Source organism: Jaculus jaculus, chromosome 9, assembly GCF_020740685.1.
Source record: "Jaculus jaculus isolate mJacJac1 chromosome 9, mJacJac1.mat.Y.cur, whole genome shotgun sequence".
Lineage (NCBI taxonomy): Eukaryota > Metazoa > Chordata > Mammalia > Rodentia > Dipodidae > Jaculus > Jaculus jaculus.
The window spans coordinates 75,490,925-75,512,268 of record NC_059110.1 but is presented as its reverse complement, the minus strand read 5'-3'; the positions used below and the strand labels follow the sequence as shown (position 1 = coordinate 75,512,268).

Genomic DNA, 21,344 nt, shown 5'->3' with positions numbered 1-21,344 from the left:
TGGCGTTGGCAGCAAGCACTTCAACTGCTAAGTCATCTATCCTTCCTCTTCTTCCCTTCCTTCCCGTCCTCCCCTCCCCTCCCCTCCTCTCCTCCTTCTCCTCTTTTTTTTTTTTTTTTTTTGAGGCAAGGTCTCACTCTAGCCCAGACTGACCTGGAACTCACTATGTAGGCCAGGCTGGCCTGGAATTCAAGTGATCTTCCTACCTCTGCCTCCTGAGTGCTGGAATTAAAGGCATAGGCCACCACACCTGGCTATGATTCGATTTTCTTTCTTTGTTTTTGGTTTTGTGAGGTAGGGTTTCACTCTAGTTCGGGCTGACCTGGCATTCACTGTGTAGTCTCAGAGAGGCCTTGAATTCATGGAGATCCTCCTACCTCTGCCTCCCTAGTGCTGGGAGTGTGCCACCATGCCCAGCTTGGTTCATTTTTTTTAAAATTTATTTTTATTTTTATTTATTTGAGAGTGACAGAGAGAGAAAGAGGCAGATAGATGGAGAATGGGCACGCCAGGGCCTCCAGCCACTGCAAACAAACTCTAGATGCATGCACCCCCTTGTGCATCTGGCTAACGTGGGACCTGGGGAATCAAGCCTCGAACTGGGATCCTTAGGCTTCACAGGCAAGTGCTTAACCACTAAGCCATCTCTCCAGCCCTGCTTTTGGTTTTCGAGGTAGGGTCTCACTGTACTTCAGGGTGACCTGGAATTCACTATGTAGTCTCAGGGTGGCCTCAAACTCACAGTGATCCTCCTACCTCTGCCTGTCAAGTGCTGGGATTAAAGGCATGTGCTACCATGCCTGGCTTGGTTCAGTTTTTTAATCTGTACATTGGCTCTCCATTAAGTCACTACTCATGACTTCCCATGACAGGCCCTGTACTAATTAAGTATTAAGTGTCCAGAACACAAAAGTGTCTTCATAGTTGAGTGTGGTGGCACAGGCATGTAACCCCATGTATCTAGAAAGACTAAGTAGAGGATGGAAAGTTCAAAGTTTGCCTGGACTACACAGTGAGTCCATGGCCAGCAATTTAGTGACACTCTAAATTATTTTTTTCCAAGGTAGGGTCTCACTCTAGCTCAGGCTGACCTGGAATTCACTATGTAGCCACATACGCCTGTAATCCCAGCACTTGGGAGGCAGTGGCAGGAGGATAGCATGAGTTTGAGGCCACCCTGAGACTACATAGTGAATTCCAGGTCAGCCTGAGCTAGAGTAAGACCCTACCTCAAAAAACCAAAACAAACAAACAAAAAACCCAAAAACAACCCCCTCAAAGTACTGGGGATACAGGTCAGTTTTTTTTTTTGAGGTAGAGTCTCACTCCTCTAGCTCTGGCTGTCCTGGAATTCACTATGGAGTCTCAGGGTGGCCTCGAACTCAAAGTGATCCTCCTACCTCTGCCTCCGGAGTGCTGGGATGAAAGGCGTGCGCCACCAAGCCCAGCTGCAAGTCAGTTTTTTTGACTTCCTGCCTGTCATGCATAAGACCCTAATTCAGTCCTCAATACTGAGGCAGTAGGGGCATGTTTTCACAGGGCTCAAGGTTCACTGGGGAGAATTTTCCATCTGTCTCCTTTACTGGAATGTGAGCTTTGATCATGTTAGGCCCTTTGTGTGTATGTGTACCTGGGGTGGAACCCAGCACCTTACACAGGTATGGTGAGTACTCTACCACTGGGCCATATCCACAACCATCTTTTCACTTTGTGTGTGTGTGTGTGTGTGTGTGTGTGTGTGTGTGTGTTTGGTTTTCCCAGGTTGGATCTCGCTCTAGCTCAGGCTGACCTGGAATTCACTATGCATTCTTAGGCTGGCCTTGAATTCAGCCTCCCGTGTGCTAGAATTAAAAGCGTGTGCCACCATACCAGGCCATCTTTTTACTTTTTGTTTTGATACAGATCTAAGTTGTTCAGGTTGGCCTTGATTTGCTATCCTTCTACCTTAGCCTCCCTGGTAGCTGGGGTCACAGGCTTAACCCACCAAGCCTGGCCAGGGTCCTAGTTTTCCTTGGTCACTTTAAGCATTTAGAATATTGCTAATATCCACTGAATAAAGAGAAGAATGTGTGTGAGGTAGAAAAATGGGATACATAACAAATCTAGCCAGGTTTTGTTTTCTTGTTTTGTAAGTTAGCAGTCCATCTGGTGGTCATTGAAGGAAAGACATTTTGGCAAGGTTACATTAGTATAATCAAGCTGAATGCCAAGTAATTACTGTACCAGCCTAATTACATCCCCAGCCCAGAAGATTCAGCTTTAAGGTTTAAATTCCTTTCCATTCTTTCTTCCTTTCTTTCCTTCCTTCCTTAATTCTTCTTCTTCTTCTTCTTTTTTTTTTTTAGGTAGAATCTCCCTCTAGTCCAGGCTGACCTGGAATTCACTATGTAGTCTCAGGGTGGCCTTGAACTCATGGTGATCCTCCTACCTCTGCCTCCCTAGTGGTGGGATTAAAGGTGTGCATCACCATGCTCTGCCTAAATTTCCTTTCTTTTTTTTTTTTAATATATTTTGTTCATTTTTTTAAATTTATTTATTTAAGAGCGACAGACAGAGAGAAAGACAGATATAGGGAGAGAGAGACAGTGGGCGCGCCAGGGCTTCCAGCCTCTGCAAACAAACTCCAGACGCGTGCGCCCCCTTGTGCATCTGGCTAACGTGGGACCTGGGGAACCGAGCCTCGAACCGGGGTCCTTAGGTTTCACAGGCAAGCGCTTAACCACTAAGCCATCTCTCCAGCCCTCCTTTCTTTTTATTTTATCTTTTATTTTTATTTATTTATGAGAGAGAGATAGAGAATGGATGTGCTAGGGCCTCTAGCCATTGCAAACAAACTCCAGACGCATGTGCCGCCATGTGCATCTGGCTTATGTGTTCTGGAGAATCGAACCTGGGTCCTTAGGCTTCACAGGCAATCACTTTAACCACTAAGTCATCTCTCCAGCCCTAAATTTCCTTTCTTTTTTTTTTTTATGTAAAAGCAAAGAGCATTTATTCTGCAGAATCAGCCAGCATACGGGGGTCAACCGTTCATACAATATGGCGACCTAAATTTCCTTTCTTGCGAGGCCACAAACTCCATTTAATGCAGCATTGAACCCACAAAAGAGATGACATGAGCAGTGCCCACCCTTGAGCTAGAGAAACTTATGGACAATTTATTGAAATTTAATGATGACAGACTTGTTCAAGGAATATTTTAGGGGTTTGGTCCCTTTATGAATATTGTGATGTATGAATATGTAGAGTTGATGGCTGTGAGCAGCAGAACACTATTAGGATGGTGGTTTCAGGACGACATAGGATGATCATGTCAGAAGCCTGGGATGAGTTCACATACTGGCTGTTCAGCACACAAATCTGCTTCCTCCCTGAAGGGCCTGTTTTACTGACATTAAAAATGTGTCATGTACATATATTTACATGTATATGTGGATGTGGTGTGTATATATGTGTGGATACATATGGAGGCCAGAGTCTGACTTTACATGTCTTCTATCATTCTCCACCTTATCTATTTATTTATTTGAGGTAGGGTCTCATTCTTGCCCAGGCTGACCTGAAATTCACTATGTAGTGTCAGGCTGGCCTCAAACTCATGGTGCTCCTCCTACCTCTGTCTCCCAAATGCTGGGATTAAAGGTGTGTGTCACCACACCTGGCTCTTTTTTTTTTTTTCCTGTTTTTTTTTTCATTTTTTTAAAAAATTTATTTATTTGAGAGCGACAGACACAGAAAGACAGGTAGAGGGAGAGAGAGAGAATGGGCGCGCCAGGGCCTCCAGCCTCTGCAAATGAACTCCAGACGTGTGCGCCCCCTTGTGCATCTGGCTAACGTGGGACCTGGGGAACCGAGCCTCGAACGGGGGTCCTTAGGCTTCACAGGCAAGCGCTCAACCACTACACCATCTCTCCAGCCCTCTTCCTGTTTTTAAATATTTTTATTTATTTATTTGACAAAGAACTAGGGAGGGGGAGAGAAAGAGAGAGAGGGAGGGAGAGAATGGATGCACCAGGGCCTCCAGCCACTGCAAATGAACTCCAGATGCATGCACCCCCTTGTGCATCTGGCTAACGTGGGTCCTGGGGAATTGAACCTGGGTCCTTTGGCTTTGTAGGAAAATGCCTTAACTGCTAAGCCATACATCCAGCCCATTTTTCCTGTTTTTAAAGTTTATTTTATATTTTTAGAGAGAGAGAGAGAATTGGCATGCCAGGGCCTTAGCCATTGCAATCAAACTCCAGATGCTTGCACCACCTAGTGGGCATGTGCAACCTTGTGCTTGTGCACCTTTTGTGCATCTGGCTTACATGGGACCTGGAGTGAGATCAAGCATGGGTCCTTAGGCTTCATAGGCATGCACTTTAACTGCTAAGCCATCTCTCCAGCCCCATTTTTTTTTTAATGGAAAGACAGAGAAAGAAGTCAAAAAAGAGAGAGGGAGGGAGAGAGAAAGAGAATGGGCACATCAGAGTCTCTGGCCGCTGCAAACAAACTCCAGATGCATGTGTCACCTTGTGCTTTCATGAGTTCTGGAGAATTGAACCTGGGTCCTGTAGGCTTTGCAGGCAAATGCCTAAACCATTAAGCTATCTTTCCAGCCCTAACTTTTTTCTTTCTTTTCTCTCTCTTTTCCCTCCTTCCTTCCTTCCTTCCTTCCTTCCTTCCTTCCTTCCTTCCTTCCTTCCTTCCTTCCTTCCTCCCTCCCTCCCTCCCTCCCTCCCTCCGTCCCTCCCTCCCTCCCTTCCTTCCTTCCTTCCTTCCTTCTTTTGTGTGTGTGTGTGTTTCGAGGTAGGGTTTCATTCTAGTCCAGGCTGACCTGGAATTCACTATGTAGTCTCAAGGTGGCCTTGAACTCATGGTGATCCTCCTACCTCTGCCTCTGAGCGCTGAGATTAAAGATGTGTGCCACCATGCCCAGCTTTTAACTTTTCTTTTGTTAAAAAATATTTATTTGTAAGTGGGGTGTGGGGTAGGTGGGCGGGAGGGCTTCTTGTCACTGCAAAGGAACTCCAGACACAGGTGCCACTTTGTGCATTAGGTTTTACATGGGTACTGAGGGATTAAACCTAGGCTGTCAGGTTTAGGAGGCAAGCGCCTTAATTGCTGAGCCATCCCTCCAGCCCCTAAAATAAACTTTTCCAACAGTAAAAAATTTCCCTTCTGGAACTATGCTTTTTTTCCCCTGAGGTATGGTCTCACTGTAGCCTAGGCTGACCTGGAATTCACTATATAGTCTCAGGGTGGCCTTGAACTCACAACAATCCTTGTACCTCTGCCTCCCAAGTGCTGGGGTTAAATGCATGCACCACCATGCCTGGCTGGAGCCACACTTGTTTTTTAATTAAAGTTTTTTTTTTATTAACAACTTCCATGATTATAAACAATATCCCATGTTGATGCCCTCCCTCCCCCCACTTTCCCCTTTGAAACTCCATTCTCCATCGTATCCCCTCCTCATCTCAGTCTCTCTCTTATTTTGATGTCATGATCTTTTCCTCCTATTATGATGGTCTTGTGTAGGTAGTGTCGGGCACTGTGAGGTCATGGATATCCAGGCCATTTTGTGTCTGGAGGGTCACGTAAGGCCCCTTTGTGGAGCCACACTTTTAATCTTAGTACTTAGAAGGCTGTGGTAATATTGCTACGAGTTCCAAGTCAGCCAGGCCTCGGAATGGGTTCCAGGTCAGTCTGAGTTACAGTGAGACCCTGCCTCAAAAACTTCTTCCTCCTTAAATTGAAACTAATTAAACATATACATTCTATGAATTTGTAATTATAAAACAACAAAGATCAAATCCACCCAAATCAGTACTGAGGAGGTAGCTGCGCAGTTAAAGGCACTTGCTTGCAAAGCCTGAGTTCTATTCCCCAGTACCCTCATAAAAATGCACAAAATGGTGTGTGTGTCTAGAATTTCATTTGCAAATGTAGCAGGCCCTGATACACCCATTCTCTCTCTCTCTCTCTTCACAAATAAATGTTTTTTTTTTTTAAACCTAAATTACATTTAGAGGTTTCTTGAGCATTAACTCATTCTTAAGAAAATTGTGGGCTGTGGAGATGGCTCAGTGGGTAAATCACTTGATGGGCAAGTGTCAGAAGCAGAACCCACATAAAGCCACACAGTAGCGAGTGCCGGCAACCCAAGCACTCCTCTGGGGAAATGGGAGGTAGAGGCAAGAAAATCCTCATAAACTGGCAGGCCAGCAATCTTGGTATATGCAGTGATGAACAAGAGACACTGCTTCAAAGCAAGGTGGGAGGTGAGGACAATACTGACTTACATATCCCACAGATTAAAAAAAAGAGAAAATTGTGAAAGAGGGCTGGGAATAGAGTTCAGTTAGTTTTAGGGTTTTCTTTTTAAGGTAAGGTCTCACTCTAGTCCAGGCTGACCTGGACTCACTCTGTATTCCCAGGCTGGCCTTGAACTCACAGTGATCCTCCTACCTCTGCCTCCTGAATGCTGGGATTAAAGGCAAGCATCACCATGCCCAGTTGATATATCTCAGTTTGTAGAGTGATTACCTAGCATGCTCAAAGTCCTGAGTTCGATCCCCAACACCTCATAACACAGGTATGGCAGGACAGGCCTGTAGTCTCAGCACTTGGGAGGTAAAGTCAAGAAGATAAGAAATTCAAACTCATTTTCTATTAACATAGCAAGTTATAGGCCAGCCTAAGCTACATGAGATCCTATCTGAAAACAAAATGAAACGATAAGAAAATAGAAAGAAAATTATGAAAGAGGCAAATGGAGAGCTTATCATCTAAGCTGAATATGATGACTTTGCTAGAGCCTCTTTGTGCCCTGAAGTTCCAAGTACTTTCTCTATTCTAACCACTGGTAGCAGCAAAGGATGCTTCTTCAGATATAGCCTTCAGCTGGAGAGATGGCCTGTTAAGGCGCTTGCCTGCGAAGCCTAAGGACCCATGTTCGACTCCCCAGTACCGACATAAGCCAGATGCATAAGGTGGCATATGTGTCTGGAGTTGGTTTGCAGTGGGTAGAGGTCCTGGCACGTCCATTATCTCTTTCTGCCTATTTTTCTCTCTAAAATAAATAGACACAGCCTTCCAAAGCTAGCAGTCACTCTGCACCCTTCTAACCTTTTGGATGCCAGAAGCCTCAGAAAGACAAGTGATTTTTACTCAGTTGGGAAGTTACCGAATCTCACCTCCAGTCAAAGAGCAGGTGTTATAACGTCTCCACCATCGTGGCTTGGGTCTCAACCAAGGCATGTTAATGAGCAATCAATGTGGCAATGCTGGTGAGCACCCCTTAACCTGTGCCCAGTGCCCCAAGAATTCAGATGGACCTTGGTAGCCAGTAAAGCATCATTCCCCTGTGCCTGGGTCTTCACTCACCCCTCACTCTTCACTTACCACCTTCCATTACATGACAGCACCAAGTGCCCTTTTCCCTGTTGTGCTTGCTCCAATACTTCACTGACCAGGGAGCTCAGTCAGTGAGAGGCCATTCTGCTGCACCCAGTGTGACCAGTGCTTCAGCTTGAATATAGCCTTCTTTTGCACCAGAGGGTAGACACAGGAGTACCCCTTCTCTTGCCCTCAGTATGACATTGATTTCAAAGGCTACTCAGCCCTGATCCACCACCAGATGGTCTACACCTTGGAGCTTCCCTACCTGTACTCAGGCTACAGGAAGAGTTTCATGTGCAAGGAACACTTGCTGAACCTCTGGCAGGTACGTGCATAAAGGAACCCAGGATCTTCTACACTTGGCTAGAGACAAGCTTGTGTTCTGGAACTTCACAACAGGATAAGAATAGCACATTTTGAAATCCAGAGAACTGGAAAAGAGCCCAATGCCCCCATGTTTTCAAAGATACCACAAAAGCAGAAGTTAAAATTATTGCAGAGGTTGGTTGCAAAGCAAGATTTGACCACTGGTCATCCTGCCACAGGGCAGTAGAATGAGGGTAGACTGTGTCTCTGGGTAGAAACAGGTGCATGAGAAGTAGGGAGAACCCCCCAAAACTTGAAGGCATCATGAGGCCTACCATGTTCAAAGTGTTCCACTACTTCTTGGTAAGATGGCTGTTGAAGAACATGCTCTGGCCACTTCTATAATCGCTAATCTCTGATCATGCCTGTGGAGTCACCTTTCTCTGAAACATGCCCACTTAGATTGTCTTCCTAGCTTTCCTGTATGGTCTGCTAGTACAGTTTGTTTACTGTTGGTCAACAGCAACAACAAAGAAGCAAGCCCGGGGTAGTGGCGGTGCATGCTTATAATCCTAGCACTTAGGAGGCCGAGGCAGAAGATCGTGAGTTCCAGGCCAGCCCAGGCTACATAGTGAGTTCCAGGCCAGTCTTTTAAAAAAATTTAATTTAATTTATTTGGGAGAGACAGAGGGAGAGAAAGAGAGAGTAAGAGAGAGAAGGGGAGCACCAGGTTCTCTAGCCCCTGCAAATGAACTCCAGCGCCCCCTCGTGCATCTGGCTTACATGGATCCTGGGGAATTGAATCTGAGACCTTTGGCTTTGCAGACAGCACCTTAACAGCTAAGCCATCTCTCCAGGCCTCTATGTCAGTCTTGGTTGCACAGTGAGACCCTGCTTTAAAAAATATATATGTATATATATGCATGTATATATATTTATATGTGTGTGTGAGAGAGAGAGAGAGAGAGAGAAAGAGAGAGAGAGAGAGAGGGAGGAAGTATGGGTGTGCCAGGGTCTCTTGCTGCTGCCAACTCCAGACACATGTGCCATGTTGTGCATCTGGCTTTATGTGGGTACTGGAGAACTGAACCCAGACAGGCAGGCTTTGCAAGCTAGTGCCTTTAGTCTCAGCCATCTCCCCAATCCCTGTTCATTTTTACTTTTAAATATTTTTATTTTTATTTATTTATTTGAGAGAGGTAAAGAGTCAGAATGAGAGAGAGAGAGAGAACGGGCACGACAGGGCTTTCAGCCACTGCAAATGAACTCCAGATGCATGCTCCTCTTGTGCATCTGGCTTATGTGAGTCCTGGGGAATGGAACCAAGGCCCTTTGGTTTTGCAGGCAAGCACCTTAACTGCTAAGCCATCTCTCCAGCCCCCATTTCTTTTTTTCAAGGTAAAGTCTCATTCTAGCCCAGGCTGACCAAGACCCTGTCTTTTTCCCTTTTTTTTTTTTTTTGAGGTAGGGTTTGCTCTAACCCAGGCTGACCTGGAGTTCACTATGTAGTCTCAGGGTGGCCTTGAACTTATGGCGATCCTTCTACCTCTGCCTCCCAAGTGCTGGGATAAAAGGCATGTGCCACCATGCCCGACATAAGACCCAGTCTTAATACAAAAAGTAAGGAAGAACAGCCTTATATGTTTCAGTCCCCATCCATAAACTCCTCAGCATTATTCCAACTTTGCTGTGCATAGTGGCTTGTGCCTGTAATCACAGTAGTTGGGAGGCTGAGGTAGGAGGATTGCTATGAATATCAGCCCAGCCTGGGCTACATACTGAATTTTAGGACAGCCTGTTTATAGAGTGAGACCTGTTTCAAAAAAAAAATTAGCTTCTGGCTGGGCATGGTGGCACACACCTTTAATCCCAGCATTCAGGAGGCTGAGGGAGGAAGATTGCTGTGAGTTTGAAGCCAGACTGAGACTACATAGTGAATTCCAGGTCAGCCTGGACTAGAGCAAGACCCTGCCTAAAACAAACAAACAAACAAACAACCCTTGCTTTTGTCTCTCTGGTATATGTGATATGTAAGAGGGTCAAGGACCCTTTCCAGATCTGAAGGTTCATGGCTTGTTGCTCTCTCCATTTTTGCTTTCATCCTGTGAGGTTGCTCCTCGACCCTGCATTGATCCTGCCCAGCCCCATCCCTGGCAGGGTTCCCACGGGATCACTTTAGATTCCAGCCTTGTTCCTACTCTAGTGCTGTAATGGTTCTCAGCTTGCTGGGGGTGACCTCAGCCAAGACCCTCCCAGTTCTGAGGCCTGTTCCCGCATCTACAAAATAAGAAGTGTAATTCCTAGCTCCTAGAACCATTGTAAGGATTAAATAAAACACCATCTGACAAACACTCACCATAGCCAATGGTGGTGGGTTATTCCGACTGTCATCGCTCTGCCTTTCCTAACCCCCAGGGCTTCTACCTCCCTGAGCCAGGGGAATCAAATGTGTTGGCTTCCTGGAAAGGATTAGTTTTCAATGTCACTTAATCCTGGAGGTCCTTCCGCAATCTGAGCCCAGCTGGATAGGGACAGGGCTGGTATAAACCTGCGTAACTGGTCAGGTTCATAGACACTGCAAGATGGAGACAGGCACGAGAGCCAAGCTACTGCTGCTACTGTGGGTGTTGTGCTGTGGACACACACTTGCAGACGTGCTGAGTCGATATGCATCAGTCATCGAAGTGACCAATGGGGGTCCTTGGGGGGACTGGGCCTGGCCTGAGATGTGTCCCGATGGGTATTTTGCCAACGGCTTCTCAATCAAGGTGAAGTAAAGTCTTAGAGAGGGTGGGGATGTGTGGAACTTGCAGAGTGGAGGATAACATGCCCTGCTCCTCCCTGTACAGGTGGAACCCTCTCAAGGCATTGCTGGAGATGACACGGCTCTGAACGGCATCAGACTGCACTGCACTCGCGGCAATGCAGGGCACAACACGCATGCTGTGGAGTCCAAATCTGGAAGGTGAGGCTTAGGGACCAAGGATTTCCTACAGCCTGGGATAAGGGTTGGTGGCAGCTGATAAGAAGTCCCCCGATCTGGGTTGGCTTGGAGGTAGGAACAAGGCTCCCACAGAGCCAGCTCATCTCTCCTTCCCTTGCAGCTGGGGAGTGTGGAGTGAGCCCCTGTGGTGTTTGGGCAACAGCTTCCTAGTGGCTTTTTCCCTTCGAGTGGAGCCATCGAAGTTCCCTGGGGACAACACAGCAGTGAACAACGTGCGTTTCCGTTGCTCAGACGGCACAGAGCTGGAGGGGCCTGGGATGGGATGGGGAGATTTTGGTGACTGGAGCAACACATGTCCTAAAGGTGCCTGTGGCTTGCAGACCAAAATTGAGCCTTCTAGAGGTCTCCTCGACGACACTGCACTTAATGATGTACGAATATTCTGCTGTCTCAGTTGAAGTGGTTGCCACCCTCTCCCCAACTTGCTGCTCGCTATTAAAGCCTGTCTTTGCTTTGAGGTCGCTTGATTTTCAGATGGGACACTGCTACTCCTCGTTTCCTCATACTCTGCATTGGGCTGGGTCTACATTTGGGTTTGGTCTCAAGGGTACAGTGATATGCTGCTGCAACTAATGGTCCACATAGTAGGCAGTCAAATGCTCCACCCTGAGCTATACCCCCTCCCCCACATACTTCTGAAAGAGTTGCAGTCAGGTTTGCATTGCTGGTAGAAATCACCCAACCAAGAGCAGCTTCTGGGAAAAAGAGATTTTGGCTTACAGGCTCGAGGGGAAGCTCCATGATGGCAGGGGAAAACGATGGCATGAGCAGAAGGTGGACATCACCCCCTGGCCAACATAAGGTGGGACACAGCAACAGGAGGGTGTGCCAAACACTGGCATGGGGAAACTGGCTATAAAGCCCATAAACCCACCCCCAACGATACACTCTCTCCAGGAGGCATTAATTCCCAAATATCCATCAGCTGGGGAGCTAGCATTCACAACACCTAAGTTTATGGGGGACACCTGAATCAAACCACCACAACAAGGTACTTAAAATCGCACATATTTTTTCAGACAAGTGAAGGAAGTCCCTGGCTTTCTGAGGACATCTGTAAATGCGCTGCTTGCTTAAGAGCCCAGGTTATCTTCTTTCTGGACCACTATTGACCTCAGATTTTAAAACTTCCACCAAATTAGGTGGTAATGAAAATAGCCTTAAGCTTTAATCTTCTAGGGTTTGGAGGCTAAACATTCTGCCGGTGTGGGGGTGGGGAACCTCCCTTTCTGTGGTGGGAGCAGAATTTGAGTGTTCGGCTCTATTGCTTTTCCAACCATTCTTATTTGAGCCAGAATCTCTTACTGAATATTAGAGCTTACAATTTTTTTTGACAATTCACTGGTCTCTGCTCCCCTTTGCAGAGCTGGGATTACAGGAACATGTGGCCATGCCCATCTGCTTATATGAGATCTGGAGATTCAAACTTGGTCAGTTCCAGGCCCTCATGTTTGCACAGGAACCACACGTAACTGCTGAGCATCTCTCCAGCCTTCCCCCCCTTTTTAAAAAAAATATTTATTTGCATGCGGGTGTGTGCATGTCTGTGCATGTGCCGGAGTCTATTACAATTGCAAACCAGTGTCTGTTCAGCTTTATGTGGGTGGCTGGAGAATTGAACTTGGGATGGCAGGCTTTGTAAGCAAGCATCTTTAACCACTGAGCTATTTCTACAGCCCTCGACAGTGGCCTTTACTTTCTTTTTAAAAAGAAATATTTATTTGGCACAGAGAGCGAATATATAGGTACACCTGGGCCTCTTATCTCTGCAAAGGAGCTCCAGACTCCTGTGCCAGTTTGTGTGTCTAGCTTTACATGTGCACTGGGGGAATTTAATCTGGGCCACCATGCTTTGCAAACAAACACCTTTAACTGCTGAGCCCTCCCCTCAGCCCCACCAGCAGCTTTTCTAAAAAATAAGAACAGCAACAAACCCAGTGGCTCTTCTAAATAATGATTCTCATTGAGGACTTTTGTTTCTTTATGCTGTTTTTCTCTACTTGGAATCCCCCAGGTATTCATATTTCAGCTCAAAATTCACTTTCTCAGGCTTTTGCTTTCATAAAAAAATAGTCCTCCCATAGTTAATACCCATCATATTACCAATGTGTTTTGTTATATTTATTTATTTATTTATTGATTTGATGAGAGAGAGAGGAAAAAAAAAAAGGCCAGATAGAGAGAGAATGGGTGCACCAGGGTTTCCTGCTACACATGCACCACTTTGTGCATTTGGCTTTACTTGGGTACTGGGGAATTGAACCCAGGCCATCAGACTTTGCAGGCAAGCACCTTTAACTGCTGAGCCATCTCTTCAGCCCCACCAATGTGTTAAGAAAAATGTTTACCATCAGTTAACACAATCCTTTGCCTTTTTACAAAAACTACCTATCTTGCCAAGTGTGGTGGCCCACGCCTTTAATCCCAGCACTCAGGATGCCAAAGGAGGAGGATTGCCATGCACTCAAGACCAGCTTGGGGCTACAGAGTGAATTCCAGGTCAGCCTGGACTAGGGTGAGACCTTGCCTTGAAGAAAGAAAATCACCCTTCACCCCTTAAACCCACTGAGAGCACAGAACTTGTCTGTCTTGCTAATTTATTTCCAGGGCAACTTAATAGTTCAACATTAACTATTAACAGTTCAATAGTAACTAAATATAATTATTTGTTAAGAAAATAACAAGGGAGGGGGCAGATGCTCCAAACAGGATCACAAGCCTCATTCCATAGGGCATAATCTAAAATGGGAAAGGCCTCCGAGGGCAGTTTATTCCACAAGGAAAAGAGAAAACAGCAACACAAGAAGCAGTTCACTGTAGGGAGCCAGGGAGTGGACAGGTCCTCAGGCGTCCTGCGAGAACAGAGAAAGCAGGTAAGGGTGCAGTCAGGAGCAAGGATGGTCTCCGCCAGCGCCTCCCGCTGTCCCTCTCACCTGCTTTTTCCTGCAATCGCCACACAAGACACCCAGGCTCGCGTTCACCAGCTGTATTCCGCACAGCACTATCTCCAGGCTCGAGGCCACCACCAGCAGCGAGAAGAGCGTGACATTCCAGGGGACCACGTGAGGCGGCTCCTCGCACATGTTCCACAGGGTGTCGTTATGCAAGTACGCGCCTCTGTGGACAGGCGGGGTCCTTGAGACCTGGGTCCCCGCCACAGGCCGCTCCCCCGCCCCGTGCACCCTCCAGTGGGACTTTGCAAGCCACCGGGAAGGAACTCTCTAGAAGCCTTCCTGGCCCACCCAGGAAAGGGCACAGGGTGCTAAGACTTACGAGGTTTCTTCAAAATGGTAGTCCCACTTGTTGTTTATTAAGCATTTGGGTCCAATTCGAAGCCCGGTTCCCGACACGGAGAGGCAATAGATGGCACCGAGCATCCCAAAGGCCGAGCAGAAGATGGAGCGCAGCATCTACACCGGGTGTAGAGAGGTGAGATGAGCCGGGTGTGGTGGCACACGCCTTTAATCCCACAGCGCTTGGGAGGCTGAGGTAGGAGGATCGCTGTGAGTTCGAGGCCAGCCTGGAACTACATAGTGAATTATGGGCCAGCCCGGGGCCAATGGCGCCCTAGCTCTTCCCGCATAGTCGCAGCTGTTCTGTCCAGCCAGGCTAAAACTACATTTCCCGTCAAACCTTGGGCTTGCAGTTAGGCTAAACCTAAGACTCAGTAGCCGCAGAGGTCAATGGGCATTGTAATCATCAGGTCAGACTCATTGAGACCTAAGGTTGGTGGGCATGAGCTAGAGACCCCGCAGCGGGGCCTGTAACCATGCACTGGCTCTGTCTGTGAGGAAGAGTTAAAGACTGTTGCAGTTAGTTTTGAGTTGCTGCACAAACACCCAACCAAGAGCAGCTTGGGTGAGGAAAGGGTTTATTTTGGCTTAAAGACAGGGGAAGCTCCATGATGTCAGGGGAAAACAATGACAGGAGCAGAGGGTGGACATCACCTCCTGGCCAACATCAGGTGGACAATAGCAACAGGAGAGTGTGCCAAACACTGACAAGAGGCTATAAACATCTACAAGCCCGCCCCCAACTGCCTCCGGGAGGCTCCAATTACCAATTGCCAGTAGCTGGAAATCCAGCATTCAGAACAGGTAAGGTTTTTTTTTTTTTTTTTAGTTTTTCAAAGTAGGGTCTCATTTTAGACCTAGCTGACCTGGAATTCACTTGGTAGTCTCAGGCTGGCCTTGAACTCACAGCAATCTTCCTACCTCTGCCTCCCGAGTGCTGTGATTAAAAGCGCGTGCTACCATGCCTGGCCAGAACACATACATTTATGGGGGACATCTGAATCAGACCACCACAGACAACAAGTCCTGAGTTTTTTCAGGATTTGGATCTTACCCTGCAGCGATTTCCGCAGCAGCCTGCCCCACAACAGCCTTTGCCTCCTGCCCGAACAGCTGAAATTCCTGGGCACAGCACCTGTGGGACAAAAGTCTGTGATAGTGTCTCCCTAGATCCTCGAGGCCTTACTTTCCTCATTGTCCACCTTCTCCCATAAGCTGACCATAGTGCCTTCAGCCCTTTGGACTGTATAGGACTTTATCTCTTTTCATTGGGGCACTGGTTGGGTTACAATCTTAATTTATGTGCCTACCTTATCTCTGTCTAGGTTGTAGCTTCCTGGAGGGTAGTGTTCAATATACTACCATGATCTTAGCTAAAAGGCCAGAAGTGATAATGGGCAGTAGTATATGGTCCCCATGAATATTATCACATAGTAGGTGATAGTTGAGTGGGAGTCAGGAGTCAGGTCCAATGCTATCCCTGCATTTCTTCATACTCTATGAAGTTGTTTTTCTCAGTTTTGTTCTGTGTAAAACAGATCTGCAAGATCTACTTCTCAGGACTGTTCTCAGGATTTCATGAGTTAACAAATGAGTTAATAGCTTTTTTGTTGTTGTTTTGGAGGAAAAATGACTATGTAGTACCCAGGAAGGCCTTGAACTACCTATCCTCCTGCCTCAGTTTCCTGAGTGCCGGGATGAGAGGCATGCACCACCATACCCGATCTCCATACTGACCTGGTCAAGCAGACATAAGCCTTGTCTTGTACACATCACACTTGACAATATTTTGTTCTTTTCCAAGGGAAGGGCTGAAAATTTTAGTTCTATCGTATTGTTTATAGCAACCTCAAAGAAAAGCCTGTTTAGTAGAACTGACGTCACTAGACTCCTGATAGACCCAACACCAGTGATGACGCCCCTTCTTCCTTAGATTTTTCTGGTGATTCACTTATTGAGAGGCTACAAGACATCTTGAATTACTGTTGTTTTTTTTTTTTTAAAGAATATTACTTATTTATTTTTTGACAGAAAAAGGTAGGGAAGAGAATGGGCATGCCAGGACCTCCAGCCACTGCAAATGAACTCAAGACGCATGTGCCCCCTTGTGTATCTGGATAAAATGGGTCCTGGGGAATCGAACCTGGGTCCTTTGTCTTTGCAGGCAAACACCTTAACCACTAAGGCATCCCTCCAGCCCTTGAATTACTGTTTTTGACTTAACAACTTTTGGTTTGTTTGAGATGGGCCTTACTCTGTAGCCTAGGCTGCCCTGGAACTTACTGTGTAGCCTAGGTTGGCCTCAAACTTGAGGCCATCCTCATGTTTCAGTCTCTTAGGTGTCTGGCTCTTTTTTTTTTTTTTTTTAGTATTCTTATTTATTTATCTGAAAGGAAAGAGAGGGAGAAAGAGAAAGAGAGTATGAGTGAGCACACCAGCGCCTCTGGCTGCTGTGAATGAACTTCAGATGCACAGGCCACTTTGCATCTGGCTTTCAGTGGGTACTGGGTAATTGAACCCAGGCTGGCAGGCCTAAAACACAAAAACAAAACAAAATAACAACAACAAAACCCAGCACATGGGAGGCTAAAGCAGTAGGATTGCTTCTGGTTTGAGGCTTGCCTGGTTTACAGATAGTTTCAGGCTATCCTGGGCTGCATTTTGGCTGTTTTGTCTCAAAAACAAAACAAAAACAAAGCAAAACAAAAATGGGCCAGGCTGGGTGTGGTGGGGCACACCAGTAATCCCAGCACTTGGGAGGCCGAGGTAGGAGGATGTCAGTTAGAAGCCAACCTGAGATTTTATAGTCAATTCCCATCAGCCTGGGCTTGAGAAAGACCCTACCTTGATAAAACAAAACAAAAACAAACAAACAAACAACCAAAAGAGCCAGGATCAGAGGCCACATCTGTAATTCCAACATTTGGGAGGTGGTGGCAGGAGGACCAAGAGTTTAAGTTTATCCTTGGCTATACAAGGAGCTTGAGGTTAAGTTAAGTTACTTGAGACTGTATCAAAGCAAAATGAAGAGGGTGAGGGAGATGTCTCAGTGGGTGAGAACTCTTGCTTCGCAAACATGAGGACCTGGCAAGCATGAGAACTTGAGTTTAATACCAGCATCCATGTAAAAAGATGAGTATGGCCACTCATACCTGTAACCCCAGCACTGAGGGAGGCAGAGACAGGATGGGCACTCGGGCTCACTGGTCAGCCAGACTAAGAGCAACACCAAAAAAGGCATGAACTCCAGAGTCAGTGAGAGACCTTGTCTAATGAAAGAAGGCAAAAGAGTGACAGAAGGCATTTGGCATCCTCTTCTTTAATCCCAGCACTCACGAAGCAGAGGTAGGAGGATCACTGTGAGTTTGAGGTCATCCTGAGACTACATAGTAAATTCCAGGTCATCTTGGGCTGGAGCGAAACCCTACCTCAAAAACAAAACAAACAAAACAAAACAAAACAAATTAAAAAAAAGAAAAGAATCAGGGCTGGAGAGATGGCTTAGCAGTTAAGGTGTTTGCCTGCAAAGCCAAAGGACCCCAGTTTAGCAGTTAAGGTGTTTGCCTACAAAGCCAAAGGACCCCAGTTTGATTCCCCAGGATCTACACAAGCCAGATCACAAGGGGGCACAAGCTTCTGGAGTATATTGGAAGTGGCTGGAGGCCCTGGCACGCCCATTCTCTCTCTCCCTCTTTCTCTCTCTCAAATAAATAAATAAAAATAAAGTGTTTTTTTTTTTTTTTTTTGAGGTAGGGTCTCATTCTGGCCCAGGCTGACCTGGAATTCACTACGTAGTCACAGGGTGGCCTTGAACTCATGACGATCCACCTACCTTATGCCTGGCAAAATAAAGTTTTTTTTTTTTAAAAGAAAAGAATTAATAATTTTAACTAGGCAGAGCAATGCACATCTGTAATCCCAGTACTCAGGAAGTTGTAGGAGGAACTTGAGTTTGGGGCCAGCCTAGGCTAGAAAGTGAGAAACTATCTCAAACAACAACAAAACTATAATCACCACAACAAAACACCAGCAGTTTTATTCCTAGGTACATCCAACACACATATACATAAGTTCACCTAAAGACACCAATAAGGTAGCGGGGCGTGGTGGCACATGTCTTTAATTCCAGCACTTGGGAGGCAGAGGAACCATGAGTTCGAGGCCACCCTGAGAATACAGAGTAAATTCCAGGTCAGCCTGGGGTAGAGTGAGACCCTACCTTGAAAAACCAAAAAAAAAGACACACACAGGAATGTTTATAATAGCAGTATAAACCCAAACTGGGAACTGTCCAAATGTCCTTCAACCTTAAAGTATTTAAAATACCTTAAGGGCTGGAGAGGTAACTAAGCAGTTATGGCTTTTGCCTGCGAAGTGTAAGGTCCCAGGTTCGATTCCCTAGTACCCACTAAAGCCAGATGCACAAGATGGTGTATGTCTCTGGAATTTGTTCACAGTGGCTGGAGGCCCTGGCATGCCTATTCTCTCTCTGTGTTTGCCGCTCTCTCAAATAAATAAACAAATAAATAAATAAAATATTAAAATAATTTGAGGTATAGTCACATAATGAAACTAATAAGGAATACGAATATTTCAACTATACATACTACCATGGACACCTTCCTCAATATAATATGGAACTAAAGAAACCAGACACAAAAGTCCACACAATGTATGCTTTTGTTTATATAACTACTTAACAGACTAAACTAGTCTACAGGGTTAGAGTACAGGACAATAATTATTCTTGTTGGTGAGGGGCATGTCTGGGATTCTGGTAATGAACTTGTTTTGTTGTTGTTCCCTCCCTCTCCTCTTTTCTTTCCTCCCCCAATTTTTTTCTCTCTATCCCTTCCTTCTCCCTTTCTTCTTGTTACTTTTCCCTTCCATCCCCTCTCTTCCTCCTTTCTTTCTTTTGTTTTTCAAGGTAGGGTTTTGCTCTAGCCCAGGCTAACCTGGAATTCACTATGTAGTCTCAGGTTGGCCTTGAACTCGTGGCAATCCTCCTACCTCTGCTTCTTAAGTGCTGGGATTAAAGGCATACACCACCATGCCTGGCTGCCTTTCATTTCTTTTTAAAAGAAAGGTCTTGCTTATAGCCTCGGTTCTTAGATTACAATTTTTTTATTTTATTTTTAAAATTTATTTATTTGAGAGCAACAGACACAGAGAGAAAGACAGATAGAGGGAGAGAATGGGCGCGCCAGGGCTTCCAGCCTCTGCAAACGAACTCCAGATGTGTGCGCCCCCTTGTGCATCTGGCTAACGTGGGACCTGGGGAACCGAGCCTTGAACCGGGGTCCTTAGGCTTCACAGGCAAGCGCTTAACCGCTAAGCTGTCTCTCCAGCCCTTAGATTACAATTTTGAGGCCAGCTTGGGTTGAATAGTGAGTTCCAGGGCAACCTGAGTTACAAACCATGACATTGTAAATAACTAAGTAAGCAAATGAATAATACAAAATGAACAAAAGTTCCTCAAGGGCTGGAGAAATGGCTTAGCAGTTAAGGTGTTTGCCTGCAAAGCCAAAGAACCCAGGTTCAGTTCCCCAGGACCCACATAAGCCAGGTGGCACATGTCTCTGGAGTTTGTTTGCAACAGCTATAGCTTGTGCACCCATTTTCTCTCTCTCTCCTTCTTTCTCACTCTCAAATAAATAAAAATAAAATATTTTTTCAAAGTTTCACTGAGCCCCTTTGCCCAACATTGCCTGTTTTTCTCCTCTTATTTCTCCTTTCAAGGAGGGCCACATGTTTAGATTTCTTCCTTTCCAACTAGGATGTCAGCCAAAAGCCAGTTGTGCTAGCGAGGCCAGCTTGGCCAGGCCTACAGGAGTGGGGATCCCAGGGGGCCTGTGGAAGAACCTTGACATTTCTTTATTCATGGCCTTCCCACTTCTGTAGTTGTCCCCATCTGTGATCTCCACAAGGGTCCCCAACCCATCCTCTTCCAATCTTGGATTACTTCTGTAATCCCTCTGGGGGTCATCAGGCTGCTTGACCTAGCTTCTGTTTGTCTCTACTCAAATTTCCTGCAAGTTCTGGTCACTGCCTCCCTTGAGGTGGGCATGCTCACCCTGGGCATGCTCTTTGTGCACAGCCCACTGCTCCCTGAGCTGTCCCATTTCTGCATTATTCCCTAACAAGAGTAGCAGCAGCAGCAACAACAACCAAAGTTCCTTTAAATGGGGAGAGAGTTGGAAAATGGAGCTTATGGAAGATTTGGTTGTCTCCACTTCCCCTACTTCTAACAGATTCTGATCTCCAGGAAGACTTGGGAGGCACCTTCTCTTCTATACTGACCTGGATTCTAAGTTTATTACCCTCAGCTCAGAGCACAGATTGAGGGTCCAGAACTGTGGGCTGAGTGTGAATGTTGTGGAGGAAGGGGAGAGGGTTATTGTTATTGACAAGTAGAGTGAATGACCTGGCATTCTTCTCTGCTCAGTCCTGGTGTAGACATTGTTCACTGCACCCACCCATGCCTCTCATTACCCTGCCCTGATAACCTCCCACACAGCCAGCTGCTCCTTCTGCTTCGATCTTTCTAATCAGGCATTCCCAGGGTCGGCTCAGCAGTGGAGGTGGAGAAGGGCAGGTGGGACTTTTTCCCACTCAGAAGGGAAGCTTTTGGAGACTAAAGGCTTCCTGTACCCATTCCCTCAGATACTCAGCTGAAGCCCCTAGGGATCTTCCAGGACCCTCCACAGAATGCTTTGTGTGTTGGTAGACTGGGCAAGCTCCCAGTGCCCACTAAATCCTTGCTATCATACTCTCCAGGGCACTAGTCCTTTTCTCTCTCTCCTGTTAAGAGCCCCATAGAGTGGCATCCAGGTTCTTGGCCCATGCTCCCTCCTTCTTACCATCAGGCCCCCACCAATGAAGCCACCCATAAGCCAGACTTGCAAGCTGAGATGGTTGTTGGTCCAGGTGGTCTTCCCATCAGGCACCAGCAGGAGGGCGTTGGCCACGATGCAGATCAAGGAGAGGGGGATGAGGGAAAGCCCTACACAGCGAGCACACTTTCCTGTGCACATGTTGGAGCTTCAGGGAAGGCAAGCGGTGAGTGAAAGTGAGCCGGAGGTTCCTGGGTCCAGAGGGAAACAGGCTAGAGCCTGGACCAAAGGTCAGAGAAGAGGTGGGGCAGAAACTGGCAGGATCAGAGTGATAAGGGAGAGAGGCTCCGAGGAGGCAAAGGTGGAGGGGCTGTAGCTAGTGAGGTGAAGGAGAGGATGTGGTGATGGAGGAGATGGGGGAGCTTGTCACAGAAAGGAAGTTGCCTAAGGTCAGTCTCTTCCCTCTCTGAACACTGCTCTACAGCCCCTTGCTGGTTCCTCGAACTCATGGTGATCCTCCTA

The 21,344-nt window shown here is 46.5% G+C and overlaps 2 protein-coding genes across 2 annotated transcripts; one reads left to right on the top strand and one right to left on the bottom strand.

The window, feature by feature from the left end:
- The first annotated feature begins 1,604 nt into the window (after positions 1-1,604).
- Positions 1,605-11,153, top strand: Vmo1 (vitelline membrane outer layer 1 homolog). The gene is made up of 3 exons (XM_045159096.1): positions 1,605-1,658; positions 10,542-10,657; positions 10,797-11,153. Exons 1-3 carry the CDS (start codon positions 1,623-1,625, stop codon positions 11,092-11,094), a joined length of 450 nt encoding a protein of 149 aa, XP_045015031.1. The 5' UTR covers positions 1,605-1,622; the 3' UTR covers positions 11,095-11,153.
- A 2,156-nt stretch (positions 11,154-13,309) lies between these two features.
- Positions 13,310-21,070, bottom strand: Tm4sf5 (transmembrane 4 L six family member 5). Its single transcript, XM_004666875.3, has 5 exons — positions 20,850-21,070; positions 15,044-15,124; positions 13,970-14,106; positions 13,630-13,813; positions 13,310-13,548 (listed from the first exon to the last, which is right to left on the bottom strand). The coding sequence occupies exons 1-5, from the start codon at positions 21,021-21,023 to the stop codon at positions 13,540-13,542; spliced, it is 585 nt and encodes a 194-aa protein (XP_004666932.1). The 5' UTR covers positions 21,024-21,070; the 3' UTR covers positions 13,310-13,539.
- Between the last annotated feature and the right edge of the window lie 274 nt (positions 21,071-21,344).

Coding starts and splice junctions, on each gene's coding strand:
- Vmo1 (XM_045159096.1), top strand. CDS start 1,623: ATGTGTACCTGGGGTGGAACCCAGCACCTTACACAG. Junction 1,659..10,541: donor GAACCCAGCACCTTACACAG/GTATGGTGAGTA, acceptor CTCCCTGTACAG/GTGGAACCCTCTCAAGGCAT. Junction 10,658..10,796: donor GTGGAGTCCAAATCTGGAAG/GTGAGGCTTAGG, acceptor CTTCCCTTGCAG/CTGGGGAGTGTGGAGTGAGC.
- Tm4sf5 (XM_004666875.3), bottom strand. CDS start 21,023: ATGTGCACAGGAAAGTGTGCTCGCTGTGTAGGGCTTTCCCTCATCCCC. Junction 15,125..20,849: donor TCATTGGTGGGGGCCTGATG/GTAAGAAGGAGG, acceptor TTTGTCCCACAG/GTGCTGTGCCCAGGAATTTC. Junction 13,814..13,969: donor TACCATTTTGAAGAAACCTC/GTAAGTCTTAGC, acceptor GCCTGTCCACAG/AGGCGCGTACTTGCATAACG.